The sequence below is a fragment of the Nannospalax galili genome, unplaced genomic scaffold (genome assembly GCF_000622305.1).
Source record: "Nannospalax galili isolate Female #2095 unplaced genomic scaffold, S.galili_v1.0 scaffold653, whole genome shotgun sequence".
NCBI lineage: Eukaryota > Metazoa > Chordata > Mammalia > Rodentia > Spalacidae > Nannospalax > Nannospalax galili.
The window spans coordinates 1,502,309-1,522,187 of NW_008334077.1; the positions used below are offsets into that span (position 1 = coordinate 1,502,309).

General features: G+C 50.9%; 1 protein-coding gene across 2 annotated transcripts; it reads left to right on the forward strand.

Annotated features, from left to right (window-relative positions):
• The first annotated feature begins 2,472 nt into the window (after positions 1-2,472).
• On the forward strand, positions 2,473-18,814 carry Aars2 (alanyl-tRNA synthetase 2, mitochondrial). 2 transcript variants are annotated; one of them, XM_029561590.1, is made up of 22 exons: positions 2,473-2,937; positions 3,526-3,717; positions 4,906-5,051; positions 5,262-5,429; positions 5,880-6,024; positions 12,102-12,247; positions 12,427-12,535; positions 12,888-12,926; positions 13,027-13,138; positions 13,638-13,771; positions 14,195-14,339; positions 14,578-14,750; positions 14,867-14,980; positions 15,076-15,216; positions 15,934-16,071; positions 16,154-16,263; positions 16,399-16,507; positions 16,801-16,923; positions 17,133-17,243; positions 17,746-17,829; positions 17,921-18,031; positions 18,409-18,814. In XM_029561590.1, exons 1-22 carry the CDS (start codon positions 2,695-2,697, stop codon positions 18,571-18,573), a joined length of 2,958 nt encoding a protein of 985 aa, XP_029417450.1. In that variant the 5' UTR covers positions 2,473-2,694; the 3' UTR covers positions 18,574-18,814. The 2 variants fall into 2 exon arrangements, with proteins under 2 accessions (XP_029417450.1, XP_029417451.1); XM_029561591.1 differs by lacking the exons at positions 2,473-2,937; positions 3,526-3,717 and having other exon boundaries at positions 4,923-5,051; positions 5,251-5,429.
• The last annotated feature ends 1,065 nt before the right edge of the window (positions 18,815-19,879 follow it).

Below are 19,879 nucleotides of genomic sequence, written 5' to 3' on the forward strand. Positions count from 1 at the left end.
TCATCACTTCAGTCCTTAACTTTAATAAAATTGGGTTTTGTTTGTTGTTGAGACAGGATCCCTAGCCCAGGGTGACCTCAAACTCCCTGTGTAGCCAATGATGATCTGGAGTGCTGGGATTACAGGTAAGTACAACCAATACCCAGTTTATGCAGTACTGGTAATCGAACCCAGGGCCTCATAAATGCTAAGCAAGCATTCTACTAATTGAGCTACATCCTCAGCCCAAAAACAGTTATTTTTATATTTTTTCTTTTAATAAAGCTATTTTTTAAAAAATTCATGGCACCACCCTAGATCCAAGTTAGTCTAAAAGCACAAAGATGCTGGGAAAAATCAGAAAAAGTTGACATCATATTGGGTGGAAGAGCCACTACATTATCTGGCAAAACAGTGCCACCTGAGTTTGGGAAGGAATTTGAGAGTCTTTTCTCAAGGTTATCAACCTCAGAAATCCCCATCTGGTTCTAAGTTCCTGTTCCAAAAATACTGAAAAAACAAAATAGGCAAAACACACTTCCAAAACATCTTTAACCTATATAAACGGGGGGGGGGGCACGGAGGGCTGTGGGATAGATACAATGAAGTCCGTAGAATTCATATTGCTATAGAAACCCAAGTCCAAAATAGACTGTACAGTTCCCCAAGGAAGCGATGCGTCAAAAGACCCATATAATTTAACACACAAAGACTGACAGCCAAAAGAGCCCTTGCACGGGCAGGGCCTTCTCTGTGACCACTCTAAGCTCAGTTTGTTGCTTCTACTGGGCCTTACCCTTGGCAAATCCCCTTCTCTCTCCAGATCTAAGTTTCCCAGACAAAAGGGAGACGAACCAGAGCCATCTAGCAATACCCACAAGGCCTGCGGGCTTCAAAGGCAGTTGTTTACCAACAGGAAGTCAAAGAGCAGGTGGGACAGTATGGTGCGTGTCGCTTGACCCCCGGCGTGGTGTGTGCGGGCACCCTGGGGTCTCCGCCACACCTGGCTAATCCCGGCGTGAGTCTGGCTGCAGGCGATGTGGGGAGCGCGCCTGGGCTCCCGGGCGCATTCACTCTGGATGTGGCCCAGGGTCAGGTGTGCGTGCACTCTCCCGCCGTGGTTCTGGTCCCGCTGGCTAGCTAGCGGCTGGCGGGCCTGGCCGGCTGCGCCTCTCTGGAGACGGCAGGTGTAAAGACTTCTCTGATGCTGGCTGTAGCTGATAGCTACACACTTCTCTGGAGCGGAGAGCTTCTTCTGCTACTAGAGTATTATCTAGTCGGGATTCCGCCTCTATTACACCCTTATGCCCTTCCTCAGGATTGCGGAGTCCTGGCCAGTGAACTCCACAGGGAAGAAACACGGAGGCGGCGAAAGCTAGGATATCCGTGGGTCGGTAACGGAGAGTGCTGCTCTCCGGTGAGATCAGGTCGCCGGTAGTAAGACACAGGACTCAAGGCACGGCTTAGTCTGTGTTTACTGCTTTATTGTCCTTGCTGTCCAGCGCTCTGCTGATCCAGCTTTCTGGGACCCAGTCTCTCACCTGATCTCCCAGTCTCTGGCCTGATCTCCGGGTCCCTGGCCTGATCTCCGACTATTAAGAGAAGACTAGCATATTTATATACCATGGGGGTAGTGGTAAAAGCTTTTAGATACTTTGTGAGATATTCTATTTACATGTGGAAGTGGGTTTCTGCTAGACTATTGTCTACCTGTAAAAATCACACACAGGAAGGCATGGTATGCATAGAGCCAAAGGCCATGTTTATGTCAAGGCATCTGTGGCGGCCACTTCAAAGGGAGAGACAGGAAAGATGCCAGAAAGCACCTTGCTATGAAAAGGAGCCCGCAGCACATTCCCCGAGCTGCATGAGCTGTCCGGTGTGAAGGGGCTTCGACTTTTGCATAACAGAGGCGAGCAGGTGGGACAGGTGTCTCTTACCCTCAGCAAAACACACAAAACCTCTTGGCGTTGGGAGGCTTATGGAGAGCGATCCCTGCAGCTTTCACCCAACAGCTTTGTCCTGACCTGGCGACCTGGATTCTATCATCCCCAGGCAAATTAAAAGATGAAATGTTATTAAGCAATTAATAATGGAGCAAATGCCATTCGGCTTCTATGTCTCAGCCAGACTCCTGCTCCAAAGAGCCTGCTTCGGTCCCTAAGGACAAAGTGGGCGTCTCCAAAACCAAGGACAGAGGGAAGGCCAGGTTCTAGAACAATGCCTGGCTCTTAAGTAGCGTTCAATAATTGTTGACCACCTCTTGAATGTCCATGTTCCCTTGGCACTCTCTCCCATTTTTCCTTGGCCTGGAAAAACACAAAGCACATGACTCACACACAGAACTGCATCTACACCTGTTCACTGCAACCCCGGGGACGTGCAAACCTTGCAAAATCATTAACGTAGCAACCATTACAGACTTTTGGAGACCCAGGCATTTTTTCAATTTTCTTCCTAACATACAAAATAACACCTCGCATATAATGGGCTTTTATGAATATCTGTTTAATGCTAGATGAATTAAGGGCATACTATGTGCAAAGTGATGTGTTAAGCCATCTGCTGGCGGCGTCCCCTTCTTTCCCAATCACTTGTCTACTCGGAAACAAAAGCTGCTCTTAAGTCTTCCAGCAGCCAGGGATCGCTGTAGGAAACACGGCTTCTGTTCACACGTCACTCTTGGACCCGGTGAAGCTGCTGCCCGGAGCTAAGATGGCGGCGGCGGTGGCTGCTGCGGCCGGGTGCTTGCAGCGGGCCATTAAAAGGTCGTGCCCATGGCAAGGCCCCAGCCGTCAGCCGTTCTCAACCGAGTCCCCTCCACTCCATGGATCGGCCGTGCGGGACGCCTTCCTGAGCTTCTTCCGGGACCGCCATGGCCACCGCCTGGTGCCCTCCGCTTCCGTGAGGCCCCGCGGCGACCCCAGCCTCCTTTTCGTCAATGCGGGCATGAACCAGGTGAGGGCGGAGCCACACTGATCGGGGGCGGAGCTCGGGAGTTTGTCCGGGAAAGACGCTTCAGGATTGGGCCAAAGGAGTGAGCGGCGGAGCTCATAGCTTTTGTGGAAAGACAGGCTGCATGTGATTGGGTAAAATGATTGGGGGCGGGGCTCAAGGCCAGTTAGGGTTTGGGGAGTCGACTTGGAAATTAAGTTTATGGTCCCCGAACTGCAGGCGTAGAGTTTCCCCAAAACAAGAAAAGAATTCTTTAAATAAATGTAACTCATCCATTAGTAAGCATTTATTGACTGCCTGCTGTGTAATGCTGCTGGTAATGACTCTGCCTAATCAAATATGCAAATTTCCTATATGCAAATTTTACTACTTTTTACTATGTAAAAGTATCCGGTTTGGGTTTATTTACCTCTTCTCTGCCTCACATATATGCACCAGAAATGGCTGCCCGGGCTTCCAGGATGTGCTGGGCCAAGATCACATTGCACTCAGCCACAGTCAGCCTTCAATCTGAAAAACCATCTCAACTCCCTACTTTTGCCTTCTATTGGGGAACTGAAGTACTCACACACACACTTTATGTGCTTCTAGTTCAAGCCCATCTTCCTGGGCACGGTGGATCCACGAAGTGAGATGGCAGGCTTCCGACGTGTAGCTAACAGCCAGAAGTGTGTGAGGGCTGGAGGACGCCACAATGACCTGGAGGATGTAGGCCGAGATCTCTCCCATCATACCTTCTTTGAGATGCTTGGCAATTGGGCTTTTGGGGATGAATATTTTAAGGTGAGTTTTCAGGGAGCTCTAGAGTTAAGAAAGAGTTAGTGGTCATCCAAGAAGGGGGTCAAGACCAATCCTTTCTCTACTTCCTCTCTGCTTAGGCTACTCTCAGGCTGGGTACAGAAGCCAAGTGCTACATAGGATGGATGGATGGATGGATGGATGGATGGATGGATGATGGGAGTTGGGAAGGAGGGAGATGGTTTAGTTGGTAAAGTGGATGTGGATTCTCAGAACTCACATAAAAAGCTGGGTACAGCTGGGTGTGGTGGTGCATGCCTTTAGTCCCAGCATTCAGGAGACAGGCAGGTAAATCTCTGTAAGACTGAGGCAGCCTTGTCTACATAGCAAGTTCCAGGCCAGCTGTGACTATAGGGAGACCCTGTCTCAAAAAGACCAAAAAAAGCTAGGTGCAGTGGTGTGGGCCTATAATCCCAGAGCTGTGAGATGTGAGGCAGACACAGGAAGATCCCTAGAAGCTCAGGGGCCAGCTAGCCTGGTCTACATGGCAAAGTTCTAAGCCAATGAGAGATGCTATCCCAGACAAAAGATGGAAGACCCTAAATACCATCACTCACAGTTGTCCTCTGACCTCCACACATACATACCCACATCCACAGATGTATTCACATTCACTAACACACATATATGTACACACACACAAAGATGTGTAATAGGAATATGTCTTACTTCCCTAATTGAGGGAAGGGTCTGTGTCTTCTGCCCAATAGCTGGTAAAAAGTTATATGAATAGGTTGGCCAATTATGTGAAGCAGAGGCAGGTAGATCTCTGTGTGTTTGAGACTAGCCTGGTCAGCCAAGGCTACACAGTGAGACCCTGCCATACATATATCATATATATGTATATGTGTATATTCTATGAACAAATAGCCAGACAGCAAGGCTGAGATGCTCATTAGAGATAGTCACCCCAGGTTAGGGTGAGTAGAGAAGTTTATGGGAAAGACAGCATTCATCTGGGACTGGAAAGAATGTAGGCTTTAGAAGAATGGAGACACTTTCTGGACCAGAAAAACCTCAAGACGGAAAGGGACATGGCTTAGTCTGGGAACAGAGTGGGCAGTGGGAAAGGTTTTTTTCTTGGCCTCATGAACTCAGGTGACCTGACTGGCACATCAATGTGGCCTACATCTCTCCTCCGTCCTCTCCACCCTCATGTTGGTTCCCCTGCAGGAAGAAGCTTGTGGCATGGCCTGGGAACTGCTGACTCAAGTCTATGGGATCCCCAAGGACAGATTATGGGTCTCCTACTTTGGTGGTGATTCCAAAGCAGGCCTGGACCCAGACCTGGAGAGCAGAGACATCTGGCTTAGCTTAGGGTAAGTCAGCCCCCTTCTTCTGTCTACTCCTGGCAAACAGACTACCAGCACAAATCCTCAGAGGTCAGCAAGCCCCAGGATGCTGTGTGTTAGCCCTCAGCCCCCTCTTACTGAGCTAGACTTGGGTGAGAAGCTCTCATAGCTGGGGGGAAGGGGGGGTGCAGCTTCTGAATCTACCCATCTCCCACCACTCACCTAGCTTTCTCCCAGGGTTCCTGCCAGCCGGGTACTTTCCTTCGGATCACAAGAGAACTTCTGGGAGATGGGTGACACCGGACCTTGTGGACCCTGTACTGAGATCCACTATGACCTGGCTGGTGGGATGGGAGCCCCCCAACTGGTGGAGCTTTGGAATCTAGTCTTCATGCAACACAACAGGTAATGGGGGCTGAGGTAGAAGAATTCCTGACTTAAAGTGAAGAAGGTGGCCAGTATGTGCCAGGTACATTTGTAAGCACTTTGTGATAATAGTCCTTGCCTGTGATAGTGTGAACTAGTTAATGCTACTCTCTCGCCCTTATTATATAATGGAGTTGAACTTGGTAATCTCTTAAGACTTTCTTCCAATCTTGACATGTCTCTCTCTAAGGACAAAGAATTCTGCCTTAATGGGCATGTCTGGGCCCAGGCAAGAGCCCAAGCGGGGCTGAGAAGAGTTAACCTTTTTGAGAAGGGTCAGAACACAAGGCCTTCATCATCTGTCATTGGGTGGGAAGAAGAAGGGGGCACTACCCTCAGCTTAGGGCTCCTCCTCTTCTCTGAACTTGGGCATCTGCCTCACACCTGCCATTCTCAGTCAGCCTCACTTTGTACACCTTTTCTGGCCAGGGAGGCAGATGGAAGCCTGCAGCCTCTGCCCCAGCGGCATGTAGACACAGGAATGGGCCTGGAAAGGCTGGTAGCTGTACTGCAGGGCAGACGGTCCACCTACGACACTGACCTCTTCTCGCCACTACTCAACGCCATACACAAGGTAAGCTGGCCTCTGCTTCATCACCCACTGCTTTGTGTGTGTGTGTGTGTGTGTGTGTGTGTGTAGAGTCCAAAAGGGTGCCCATGGGTGCCATCCTCTAGAGCACCGCCCACCTTCTTTGAGATGGAGCCTCTCATTGGCCTGTAGCTCACCAATTAGGCCACACTGGCTGGCCAGCAAGCCCTCGGGATCCTCCTGTCTCTGTCATCCAGCACTGGTATTATAACCCTGTGCCATCATGCCAGCATTTTTTTTTTTTTTTTTTTTTTTTTTTTTTTTTTTTGGTCTTTTTTGAGACAGGGTCTCCCTGTAGTCCCACCTGTCCTGGAACTCACTATGTAGACCAGGCTGGTCTTAAACTCACAGAGATCCGCCGCCTCTGCCTCCCAAGTGCTGGGACTACAGGTGTGCACCACCACACCCGGCTTAATTTTTATTTTATGTGAATGAGTGTATTGCCTGCATGTACATAAGTGCACCCATGTTGTGCAATGCCTTTGGAGGTCAGAAGAGAGCACTGGATCCCCTGGAACTGGAGTTAAAGATGGTTGTTAGCCACCATGTGGGTGCTGGGAACTGAACCAGGGTCTTCTGCAAGAGCAGCCAGTGCTCTTAACCACTGAACCATCTTTCTAGCCCCAGCATTTTTTTTTTAATTGAAGAAACACAAACAGAGAAATAGCAAATCTTATTAGCTAAGCAAAAGTTCAAGTCAGATCTGCTGTCAGCGAGCAGCCAGCTTCTTCAGTGAGAGGATTCAAGGGCTCCTGGTTACTGTGTGGAGATTCTTTTTATGGGATCTAGGAGAAGGAAGAACTGGTTTCTAAGGGGCATAGCTGGGTGATTCTGTTTTGACAGATTTGTATTCTGTAAGCTTTTTTTCTATCACCTGTCCTTTGTCATGATGCATCTGATTTTAATCATACATAAGATCAATCATGTATAGCATAAGATATGATAAATGGCGAACCTTTTTTTATTTTGTTATTTTGTTATTGAATTTTTGTGAGTTTCATATGATATATTTTTATCATATTTAGGTCCCCTCCCCTATCTGTATCCCTTTTATCCACCCCCACCAGTTTTCATGTATTCTCTCATATATATTAAGGCCTATCACACCAAATATGAGTCCCCTAGTGTCCTTCAGTATGCGTCCATCCACTGGAGCCTGATTAACCTGTATAGCATCATACACTTAAATAAAACCAACTGTCTCTCTCTCCCAGTTGCCAATAGTTCCTCAGCTAAGGTTGGACTTCTCACCACTCCCTACTTCTGTGCTGGAATTTTGTCTGGTTTGAGCTTGCATGGGTCTTGTACGTGCCGTTGTCATTGCTCTAAGTTCATACAAGTAACTTCCCAGCTGTGTGGAAAATTCTGTTTTCTTGTGGTCATCAGCCACTTCTGGGTCTTACAACCTTTCTGCCCCTACTTGCACAGTGGTCTCTGAGCCTTGGGTGGCAGAGATTTGATATAGTGTCCTATTCAAGAATTAGTTCTCTGTAGTCTCTTATTCTCTGCATTTTGGAAAGTTGTGGCTTTCTGGGGGTTAATCACCATCTGTTGCATGAGGAAGTTTTGCAAAAGTGAGAGTTGAGAGATGCTTTAATAGTCTCTCTGCCCCCTGTTCCACTAGGTTCCCTGAGCCTAGGTGTAGAAGTTGCATTGTAGATATGTGACTTAGGTACAGAGGTTGCATTGTAGATGTGTGACTTAGGGCTTGGTGCCTCACAAACACTTATTCTCTGCATTTGACCAATTGTGGAACTTTGTAATAGTCTCCATTTGTTGCAAAAAGAAGCTTCTTTGATGAGTGGTGAGAGCTACACTTGTCTGTAAATATAAGGACATGTAGTTAGAACACAGTAAGAAATTATGCTGGTCTAGGAGTGTGACAAAAGCAGGTTTTTCTCTAAGATCTATGACTTCTCCATCTATGTATATTTGGTTCTGTTTACAGTACCACACATGAGTTTCCTCCCATTGAGTGGACCTTAAGTCTAATTAGAGAACTATTGATTACCCCCAATATAAAAGTGCCACTACTGTACCAGTAGAAATTATTTGCTGGGCAGGTCACTGTTGTGGTTCATGGACTTTTCAGCCAGATAGAATCATTGATTGGTTTCTCCCTTGGCAGTTTGCATAGTATCTTCTGATACTATGAGAGCTAGTCTCCAGGGAGGAGGCTTCCTGGTTTCAGTACAACTGTTCCAAGTCCTATGCCTGAAGTGTATCCTGTCTTCAGCAATACGGTCTTACCTTGACTTTCTGGGAGGCAATCAAGAGCTGTTATGCTGGCATTTTTACATGGGTTCTAGGGATCAAACTCGGGTCCTCATGCTTGTGAGACAAGCTTACCAAAACTGAGCCATCTCCCCAGTCCCTCCCCCTCCCCCACTGCTTGTTATGTTTGTTGAGAACTAAGAATATTTCCAGCATGTAAGGATAGTACTGGCCAAGGATTGCAGGGTATCAAGCATGAGACTGGGATTCATGTTAATCTGGTGTTGCTCCTAGCTCCTCCTCTCATTCATTCAAAAAGTGTGTTCGTCCTTTATGAAAGGTTTTGGTTTTGGGGTCCAAGGGGGACACTGAGGAGGATTGTCCTTTGGGGTAAGAGATTTATTTAAAGAGTTATTAACTCCACGGACAGAAAGATAGCAGCATGGCAGGGCTTCGAAGAGAGTTCAGGCCCACGAAGCTGAGTGGGGATCCTTTATAAGTCTCAGAGGAAGGGGGAGGTTTTTGTTCCTTGTGGTTGATGTCTACAAGGTGGTTTCATGCAGCTCCTTGTGTGACTATGAGAATGTGGGGGAAGGAAGGCCACATCTGCTTGAGTTGTACGCATTATGCCAGTAGCCCTCTGATATCCTACTTTCTGGTATCCTGAGCCTATAAATTTCCTCTGGGAAGTACGAATGGTGCCTGCTGTTCTCCTGGCACCTGGGGAGTCTGCTAGGAGAGTTAAAGATTCACAGACAGTAAGAAAAAGGCTACTGCAGGTGGGTGTGATTGGTTAGCTGCTAGTCCCAAACCTAACATTGTATGCTTGGTATAGAGATCGCCTTCAAGTGTGAGAGACAGTCAATTCATCAGTGTATGATGACAGGACAGGAGCATAACTCACAGGTTGTGAATAGGCAGCCAACATCATGAAGGGGGATATAGAGGAATCTTAGACAAGGTGTGTTAGGAAGGCTTGCCAGAGAGATGACCTTTGAGCTAAAACCTGAAAGAAGAGTCAGCTTGGGAAGCTCACTGCAGGCAGAGGGCACAGATGGCACCAAGACAGAAAGGGCTTGACTCGTGTCATTGTTAGCGGTGGCGGGGAGGCACAGTCCAGCACTGCCTGCTTGGGAACCTTCACGCAGGCAAAGCAGGATCCTTGACTACATTACAGAAAAGAATTCCAGGGCAGGTCACAGTGAAGCAAAGAGAGTTTATTAAGTAGACAGAGACAGAAGAAAAAGACAGTATATGCAGGAGTTTTGGTGTCTTTACGGTGACTATAGATGTGATTCTGTGACTTTCTAAGTTATTTTGCTCAAAGGTGTCATTTTCAGCAATGTTTAAAGACCAAGCAAAGATTAAGTTTAAATTTTTTAAAATATGAACTCTTTTTTTAAGACAGGATCTCACTGCCCTGTCTCACCTAGAAGTCACTATGTAGACAAGGCTAGCCTTGAACTCACAGACATCAGTCTATCTCTGTTTCTGGGATTAAAGGCATATACCACCTTGTCTAGGCACTTATTTTTCTTAAAGAATTTCCTTTTACAAATGAAGTTATAAGGTGGTTTTATGAAGTGCCTTGTTTAGATTTAGAGATAAGAGGTGTTAATATAGTAAAATTCAAGGCCACAAACATTCTGGCCCTGAGTAAGCAGTTTGTTGCTGTTTTTGTTTGTTTTGTTGAGACAGGGTCTCCCTATAGCTCCAGCTGGCCTGGAACTCACTATGTAGACCAGGCTGGCCTTGATCTCACAGAAATCCAAGTGCCTCTTTGAGTGCTGGGATGAAAGGCATGCTCTACCATGCCTGGTGAGTTTGTTGTTTTTAACTGCCATAGTTTGAGAAATCTCTAGAAAGGCAAGCACTGTTTCTCTAGGCAGCTTGGATGTTGTCAGTTATGTTGACGTTTCTTGACCCTCAGCCAACAGGAAATGCAAACCAGATTCCAGGGTGAGGGGCTTCTTTCTCTTCCATGTCCCCTTAATAGTTTCTATCTTTCATGAAAGAAAAAAGAGGCAACCAGGCTGCTGAGATGGAATCCCATGAGATATGGCTGGAATCCATGCCAGATAACCTCCATAATACACAAACGCTGAGGCAGCAGCTGCCATCCAGTTCAGGGGTCTGGGCAGCAGTGCAGGCCACCTTCCTAGGTCGCTCTTTTGGTCTTGAGTGAGCTCACCCAAACGTGTGGGTTGGCTCTGAGGCAGCTCTGCTTCTAGGAGTTGGCTGGCTGTCAGTTTAAGGCAATGGTGTGACTGGGCCATGTGTCTACTGTCATCTAGCTCGCTGGCTAGTCCAGGTGTGTTCACATCCCTGCTCAGCAAGGTTCCTAGGAGGAAAGCAGAAGCAGAACTGCCCCTTCCCTTATATTCTTCGTTTTTTTGAGACAGTGTCTCACGCATCCCAAGTTGGCCTCAGATTCTATGTAGCTGTAGATGTCCTTGAACTCTTTATCCTCCTGCTTCCACCCCCTAAGTGCTGGGATTACTGGTGTGCACCATCAAACCCAGTTTACCTTCTCCTATATTCTGTTGGCCAGAGAAAGTCACAGGCCAATCCCCGGCTCAGGGGACAGAGAAATAGAGGCTCTCTGTTGATGGGAAGCAGCTGTAAAGTCCCACCACAAAGTAGATTTTTACAGTCTACCACAGAGAAGAAAACAGGCATCACATCTTGTGGGGCCTCGAAGTCCAAAGTAAGGCTTCTATTCTGTGCATGAGGAGAATGAATCTGAGGGGAAGGGCAGAGTCTGCCATGCATTTCAGCAAAGCCACTTCCCATTGCTGTGTGGGGGATGAGCTGGAGCAAGTTGACAGAGCCACAAAGCTGCTGGAATGCAGTTATCAGTCCAGCAAGAGACTAGGGGTGTTTGGGTTAGGTGTTGGCAGTGAGTAGGCAATAGGCACAGAGAGATTTGAGAGATCTCACAGCCGTAAAGGGAAAAGACCTATTAATGGGTGGGATTGGGGAGTGACTTGAATAGCACAGAGAGTGGTGGTCTGTGGGGACGTCTGGGTTAGAGTGGGTTTGAGCTGGGCTGACTAATCAGTCTGCTGTAGAGCACTCGTAGGCACGTCAGTTTGGCCTCTGCCCCCTTCTCCTGGCCCTATCTCTAGGAGGACTGGAGAGGCAATAGGGAGTCAGGCCAGACAGGTTGAGATGTCACATCGCCTTCTAAAGAACTATGTGAACTCACTTAACTCTTTTTCAGACATGGTCTCATGTATCCTAGGCTAGCCTTGAACTGGCTAGGTAGCCAAGGATAGCCTTAAACCACTGATCCTCCTGCTTCTACCTCTCAAATGCTGGGATTACAGGCTTATGTCACTATGCCTGGTTTGATGTGGTCCTGGGAGGTTGAACCCAGGGGTACGTGCATGCTAGGCAAGTACTCTACCAACTGAGGCACATTCCCAGTCCATTTTCCTCTTTAAAGCAAGGTTGAGTCCAGCATGTGCAGGTGGATTTCTGTGTTTTTGAGGCCAACTTGGTCTGTATAGTGAGTTCCAGGCCAGTCAGGGCTACATAGTGAGACTCTGTCTAAAAATAATTAAATATAAATATAAATAAAGCAATAGTAACTGTGCTTCCTAGAGGGGCTATTTTAAAGATGGAAGGGATGCCCTTTCTATTCTGACAATGGAAATTCAGCAGGTGATCTCCACTATAGGCCTTGTCAGTGCTGATCACAAGTCTTGTGAGGGCCCAAACCAGCCCCCATTCTTCCAGTACCTTTTCCAGAAGACCATTCTGGAGGTGGTCTTTAAGCTTTAAGGCTGAGAACTGTCTGTGCTAGGTCAGGTAGAGCCCACAGGTGTGTCTGTTCTGCTTTCCAGGGATGTGGAGTACCCCCTTACTCTGGCCGGATAGGAGCTGCAGATGAGGGACACATAGACACAGCATACCGCGTAGTAGCTGACCACATCCGCACGCTCAGTGTCTGCATCGCTGATGGTGTCACCCCTGGAATGTCAGGTGCCCCGTGAGTCTCGAAGGGTCCCAGTGAAGGGCAGGGGCTCCATGGTTTGCAGGACAAGGAGGGAGGGAATGGAGAGGTAAGTGAGTTCAAGAGCTCAGGAGGAACAGGGGAAGAACCCCGCTCCCCATTTTTGCTGGCCAGATGATGCTGAGGGTTCAAACCTGGGCTCTGAACCCCTCTAGGCTGGTTCTTCGTCGAATTCTCCGTCGAGCTGTGCGCTTCTCCACCGAGATCCTGCAGGCGCCCCCTGGCTTTCTAGGCAGCCTGGTGCCGGTGGTGGTGGAGATGCTGGTAAGAACAGTTTCCTCCCCTCTATAGGCTTCCCAGGGCCCTTGGGAGCCTTCCACTAATCCCTGACAGTATCCCACCCTCAGTGTCCAGCCCAGCACCCCATCTGGAGGCTAAGAAAGCTGGACTTAATCCCAAGAAGCAGGGAGCCCCTCACCCCAGATGCTGAGCATTTGACCTTGGGGTTCCCTTCCACTTGTATCCCTGACTCCCTGGGAAACAGTTTTCTTATTTAGGACCCTCCCCAGTTCTCAGAGCATCTGCCTCCCAGGCAGGTGTCCCTTGATGCCAGGGTGGGGATCTTGGGTAGACTGTTTGTCTGTCACGCCTCCTTTACACTCTCCACCATCTCTAGGGAGCCACCTATCCAGAACTGCAGAAGAACTCATCCCAGGTACTGATTCGGGTAGGGAGGCAGGGGCTTCCAGGCAAGCTGTGGAGAGAAGCCCTTCCCCTAGGAGATCCAGCTCCACTCCTAACTTGCCCTCATTCAGATAGCCAGTCTGGTGTCAGAGGACGAGGCAGCCTTCCTAGCATCCCTGCAGCGGGGCCGGCGGATCATCGATCGCACCCTGAGGCACCTGGGGCCTTCTGATTTGTTCCCTGGTGAGTAGCGGGGCTAGTCAAGGCAAGAGGGCCTCAGACACACAGGCTAGGCAGAGGGGGCCCTGGACCAGCCAGGAGCCTCGTACCCACCTCCCCACCCTACAGCCCTCCTCACTTCCACCAGAAATTCCTCCCAGGTGCTCCCATTTTAGCACCCAGACCTGACTACCACAGGAGCCCTACCCTGCCACTGTCTCTCCTAACAGCCCAGCCAGCCCCACATCCTCTCCCTGCTTTCTAAGGTCAACTCATGCCTCCACTGAGACCACCAAGAAGCCATGCACCCTGGGAGTATGCTGGGCTTCCCCTAGTTCTGATCTTGGAGCCTGAAGCCTAACGGGGGCTCTTCACCTGGAGTACCCGCTATGGGGAGAGGGCACCTGTGTTTGTCATCTGGTGGATTCTGTGTGACTGGAAAAGCCCGAGCCCATACACTTCCCTCCCCTTCCTTTGATCTGCCTCTCCCTTCCTCAGTACTCTCTGTCCTCTTTCCTCAAAGCTGAAGTGGCCTGGACGTTGTCACTATCTGGAAACCTGGGGCTTCCTCTGGACCTGGTAGAGCTAATGCTGGAGGAGAAGGGGGTGAAGTTGGACTCTGCAGGACTGGAACGACTAGCCCAGGAGGAGGCTCAGGTACAGACTGGGGATGTCCTGCTGGGCTCTGTGGAGACTCAGAAATTCCTTTCTCAGTCCTGAGCTCCTGGAACAAGAACTGTAGCTAGTCAAAGAATTGGAAGCTGACATGGGGTCTGTCCACTCACCCATAGCGATGATGAGATAGAACCTCAGGCCCTACTCAGAGTCTACAGAAAGGAATACCGGCCCCAGTGACTAAACAGGAGAAAAGGGGTGGCTGAGTGCAGGGAGACCTGACCCTGAGGAGCCTGTGTGATGTCTGGGCCACCTGATATCCAGGTTCCATCCCTCTAGAAACCAACAAAGCCCTAAGATCTTATTCCAGGCAGGCTGCAAGATCCACAGAGATGAAGCTCTGCAAGGCTAGGGTCTCATCCCCTGGCATTCTCTGTGCACCTGTCCCACACACCTGTCCTGCAGCACCGGGCCCAGCAGGCTGAGCCAGTTCAGGAGGAGCGACTGCGCCTTGATGTCCACGCACTGGGGGAGCTGCAGCGCCGAGGGGTGCCCCCCACTGATGATAGCCCCAAGTACAACTACTCTCTGCAACCCAATGGGGATTATGGTGAGAGCCTAGAGCCAGGCTGATGACTGTAAGTTTTCCTGACCTTGACCAGGAAGGAGAAAAATAGTGGCTACCAGCGAGTAGCCAGCAGGGGTCGCCACTTCTTTTATCAGGAACCATGTACTCCCCAATCCCCCCACCCACCCCATCCCCGGTCCCCCTTCTACCTTCCCAAGCCAAGTGCCTTTGGCCTCAAGTCCCCAGCACCTAACTCGCACTGATAATCCTTCCCTGGCAGAGTTCAGCCTCTGTGAGGCCCAGGTACTGCAGCTGTATTCAGAGAATGGGACAGCCATAGCCTCCGTGGGGGCAGGCCAGCGCTGTGGCCTCCTCTTGGACAGGACCAACTTCTATGCTGAACAGGGTGGTCAGGCTTCAGACCGTGGCTACCTGATACGGGCAGGGCAGCAGGTGAGCAGCCAGCACCCCAAGCTAACTTTGGGAGGCAGATTTGAAGCTGGATGACAGCCCCGGGGAAGGGGTGACTGCAGGTGGTCACTCCGGCATCTTGGCCCTGTTTTCCCCAGGATGTGCTGTTCCCCGTGGCCCAGGCCCAGGTCTGTGGGGGCTTCATTCTGCATGAGGTGGTGGCCCCTGAGTGCCTACAGGTGGGAGACCAGGTGCAACTGTATGTGGATAAGGTAAGGGCCCCTATCCTGGCTATTGATATCCTGCAGCCCCTTTCCCTCCCAACCCCTGCCCTCACCCAGGACCCTGGGTGACAAAAGTGTTCCAGGCCTGGCGACTGGGCTGTATGGAGAAGCATACAGCCACCCACCTGCTAAACTGGGCACTACGGCAGACCCTGGGACCCACCACAGAGCAGCGAGGCGCCCATCTTAATCCAGAGCGGCTGCGCTTTGATGTGGCCACCCAGGTGAGCCAGACATAGAAAGACAGCCTCTATTGGGAGGTAACGTGCTCCAAGACAGACAGGCTGCTGTGGAGCGGGGTTGACTAGCCTGAAGACCTGGGCTATGAGCCAGCACCACCATTCTGTCCTGCGGAACCTTGGCAAGTTGCCTCCCCTCAGCCTTCTGCCAGTGCAGGGGCCAGACTGGACAGTGGAACCCCTCCTGTTCCAATGGAGGACTCTGAAGGCCCTCTAGCAAGGCGCTGCCTTCACCTCCAGGCACCTACCTTCCTTATCACCCAAGCTGCTCTTGCTCCAATAGGCTGCCTCTATCCTGTTTGCTGCCCTGACCCCCTCCCTTGCACACCTGCTCAAATCCTTCCCCAGGAAGTGCTTGCTGACAGGTCCTGGCCCTGCCTGCCCCTTCATTTTTCTACAGTTCTTCCCCAATCCCGTTTCTCTCTCTCCTATTGGCTGTCTCTGACAATATGCTTTATAAGGTCAGAGTTCTCTTTTTCTGTTTGTTTTTCCCATCAACTTTTTCTGCCCAGTGAGAGGACAGTTCCCAGGTATTTTTCTAAGGGAAAATTTTTGTCTGCTCCACCAATGTTTATTGAGTACCTAGTCTGTTCTGGCCACTGCTATAACCTGGGGATAGCTCTGAGGACATCAGCTACCTACCCCTTGATGATCAGTTATAGGTACTAGACTGAAGCCTCTTGCTCTGTTCCCACCTCTCAGACCCCACTGACCACAGAGCAGCTCCAGGCAGTAGAGAGCACTGTGCAGGAGGCTGTGGGGCAGGATAAAGCTGTGTACATGGAGGAGGTACCCCTGGCACACACTGCACATATCCCTGGCCTGCGCTCACTGGAAGAGGTGAGTTGGACAGGAACGAACCCAGATGGCTTCCCCTGTCCTCCGTAGATAGCTAACAGCCTTTGCCCCACCTTTCCCTCAGGTGTACCCAGACCCCGTGCGGGTGGTGTCGGTGGGGGTGCCTGTGGCCCATGCACTGGCAGCAGCCTCCCAGGCTGCACTGCAGACCTCAGTGGAGCTTTGCTGTGGGACGTGAGTAATTTCTTGCCACCCTGACCCCTGGATCCTCAGCCTTCTTTGGTCTTTGTAGACACCAGCCCTTCCTTGCTTTGAGCTCAGGCTTTTCCCTTCTCTCCCATCATTCCTGCTTTCTCCACCTTCCCACAGGCACCTGCTACGCACAGGAGCTGTGGGGGACCTGGTGATCATCGGGGAGCGCCAGTTGGTCAAGGGCACCACCCGTCTGCTGGCCATCACTGGGGAGCGGGCCCAACAGGTCAGCATGCCAGAAGCCCTAGAAATTTCTGGCTGTGGATGGCTGAGGCGACACACAGCCAATACCCAGACTCAGGAGTGCCCAGGGGCAGAGCCAGTGTGGTACAGGCACACTGCTGTGGCTATAGTAACGGCTGGCAACTGGCAGCTGTTAATTTAGGGCTGGTACCTTGACTGGTCCAGACTCGTAAATATTTTTAATTTGACCCTGAAAGCAGTGAGATGGAAGACCTTGTCCCCAGGAGGGTGAATGCAAGCCTGGCAGCCCTCAGTATCCTGAATGTAACCCCACAGGCCCGAGAGGTAGGCCAGAGCCTGGTTCAGGAGGTGGAAGCGGCCAAGGAGCGGCTGAGTCGGGGCAGCCAGGACCTAGTGGCGGCTCACCGGCTATCCAAGGACATAGGACGCCTCACTGAGGTCAGGACCACCCTCATCATGGGGAATCCCCACCCTCTAATGGCCCTGTTCCTTCTACATATCCCTAGGACCTTCCAATCCCTCCCCAGCCTTTGAACTGGCCCAGGTGCTTGTCTGCAGGGTGGGTGTAGTGTCTGCCCTGGCCCAGTCAGTCTCTGCTCTGAGGCTGTAGCTCAGAGGGCAAGGGTGATACAGTGCTCTGGCCACAGGTCATAGATACCACCGTGATGCCACAGTGGCAGAGGCGGGAGCTGCAAACCACACTAAAGACACTGCAGCGCCGAGCCAACACTGCCATCCGGAAGATGGAGAAGGGCCAGGTGAGAGGAGGTGCTGCCGTGCCCAGGTACTCATGCAAACCACAGCACTAACCCTAGGAAGCCTCCAAAATTGGGCAGGAGTAGGAGTAGGTGGCAGCTTCCTCCTTCATCTGTTACCAGGAGCCACATCACCAGGCTGCTCCCCACCTCTCTGCCGGCTGTAGCTCTCCCCCAACCCTTTCCACTTCAGCCCTAATTGCTCCTTAACTATCCCCTAGTCCCCTCCCAGTCCATCTGTGCTCGCTTCCTCCTCACCTTCAGCAACCTTCCTGTGGGGCCTCAAGCTATGACCAAATGGAAGAGGTGAATGAGACAGGCACAGGTCACAGATGGAAGCCAAGAAAGCAGGTCATACTAGGCAGAGCCCTGCCAGCTCTCCTCAGAACTGATGGCCTTTGCTGAGGGAGGACACAGGTGGGGGCAGGGCTGCTAGTTTACAAGAGGAGACTAATAGGTTATCTGCCCTTCAGCCTGACCCTTCTGCCGTCCTTCTGCCTCACAGGCTGCAGAGAAATCCCAGGAGCTGCTGAAGCGGCACTCGAAGGGGCCTCTGATAGTGGACACTGTCTCTGCCGAGTCCCTCTCAGTGAGTGCTGTCTAGGGGGCTGCAAAGGCTGAGTGCTGCCTGCGAGGTCCTGGACATCTGGAAATCTGTGAGTCACCATGTCCTCATGCAGGTGCTGGTAAAGGTCGTCCGACAGCTGTGTGAGCAGGCCCCCAGCATATCCGTGCTCCTGCTCAGCCCCCAGCCCACAGGCAGTGTCCTGTGTGCCTGCCAGGTTGCCCAGGTGAGGAGTTCCACAAGCCCACCCCAGATGACCCCTGACCAGCTCTGGTTCTGCCAAATGGGGGAGCCAGGGCAGAGGGAGGTGACCTATCACAAGAATAGAACAATCTCCTTATCCCCAAAGATGGCTCCTCCCCTTCCCAGAAGGCACTGAGATTCCCTAGTCACCCACCTCCCAGGCCTCACTTCTTTTGCAAACAAGTCACAGGTGCTCACCCCCTCCACACATTCTCCTAGTCCATCTTTTCCTGCCACCGCCTTGGGCCCAGCTGGGGAGCAGGTGCTTACTGCCAATGGCTCCACTCCTGAGGGTCCACTGAGTGGATGGCAGCAGAGAGAGCTGCTCTACATGGCTTCTCCTTCTGATTCTCTCCCCAGGGTGCCACGCCCACCTTCACAGCAAAGGCTTGGGCACTGGCTGTGTGCAGCCACATGGGGGGCAAGGCCTGGGGTACTCAAGTGGTGGCTCAGGGCACCGGAAACACTGCTGACCTGGAAGCTGCCCTCAGGACAGCCCGCACTTATGCCCTCAGCCAGCTCTGACTAGGCCCACCCAGGACCCAAGTGAACAAGAGGCAAGCACCTGGAGCCACAGAGCCTTCCTGGAGGCTGAAGCAATGAACCAGAGGCTGGAGTGGCTGAGCCAAAGATGGCCACCTGGGCCATGTGACGCAAGGAGACTAGGAGAAGCAGAAGTGGACTGAGATGCACCAACCCCAACAAATGTGAAGACTTGGCTGTTGATGCAGTGATCACTCATTAAAACTGTGTCATAGGATTGGGAGTTCTGGAGGATTCTGCTGCTTAAAAGAGTGGATGAAAAACCAAAAAAAAAAAAAAGAAAAAAAGAGTGGATGATGAGGCTAGAGAGGTTCAGCAGTTAAGAGTGCTTGCTGTTCTTCCAGAGGCCCAAGTTTAGTTCTCAACACCCATGTCAGGTGCACGAGTGCACACACACACTTTTAATCCTTAAAAACATAAGAGGCAGCCGGGCGTGGTGGCGCACGCCTTTGATCCCAGCACTCAGGAGGCAAAGGCAGGCAGATCTCTGTGTGTTCAAGGCCAGCCTGGTCTACATAGTGAGTTCCAGGACAGCTGGGGCTATAGGGAGACCCTGTCTCAAAAAGACCAAAAAAAAAAGGCTGGAGAGGTGGCTCAGCAGTTAAGAGCACTGGCTGCTCCTGCACAGGACCTGGATGTGGTTCCCCAGCACACACATGGGAGCTAACAACATCTGTAACTCCAGTTCCAGGGTATTAGACACCCTCTTCTGACCTCCATGGGCATTTCACAACACAAGTGCACTTATATACATGCAGGCAGTACACTCATAAAGTAAAATTAAGATAATAAAATAAGTGGCCATTACTCCCTTGGTAGGGCATGGGTACCCCATCACTAGTCTAACCCACCACCCTGATGGAAAGTCACCCAGAATCCAAATCCGGACCATCCTGTTGCCAGAGTGTTCAGCTGGGTTCTGTGGGCCAGGCTTGGCGAGGCACCAAGAAGGATCCCTAGCTACCAAAACTCAGAAGTATCATGTGAAAATCACAACAGCAGGGAACACCTTCCTGGTGTCACTTGTCTGTTAGTGACTTGTCTGTATCAAGGCCAGGCTGACCTGCAGATACACTGAGTAACAGGGCCTGATCAGCCACCAAGACTATGAAAAGCACCAGATTAAAGAGCTTCTGCCCATGTGGAACCTGCTTCTGATGGGGTGGGGGGGTCATGGAAAAAATGGGGCTGAGAAAGGCGGGAGTGGTGTCACTTTGAAGGCATCTGATGGGAGGTAAGAGTGTGAGTCTTGAGGACATCTAAGAGGAAGGTGTTAGGGCTGATGGGA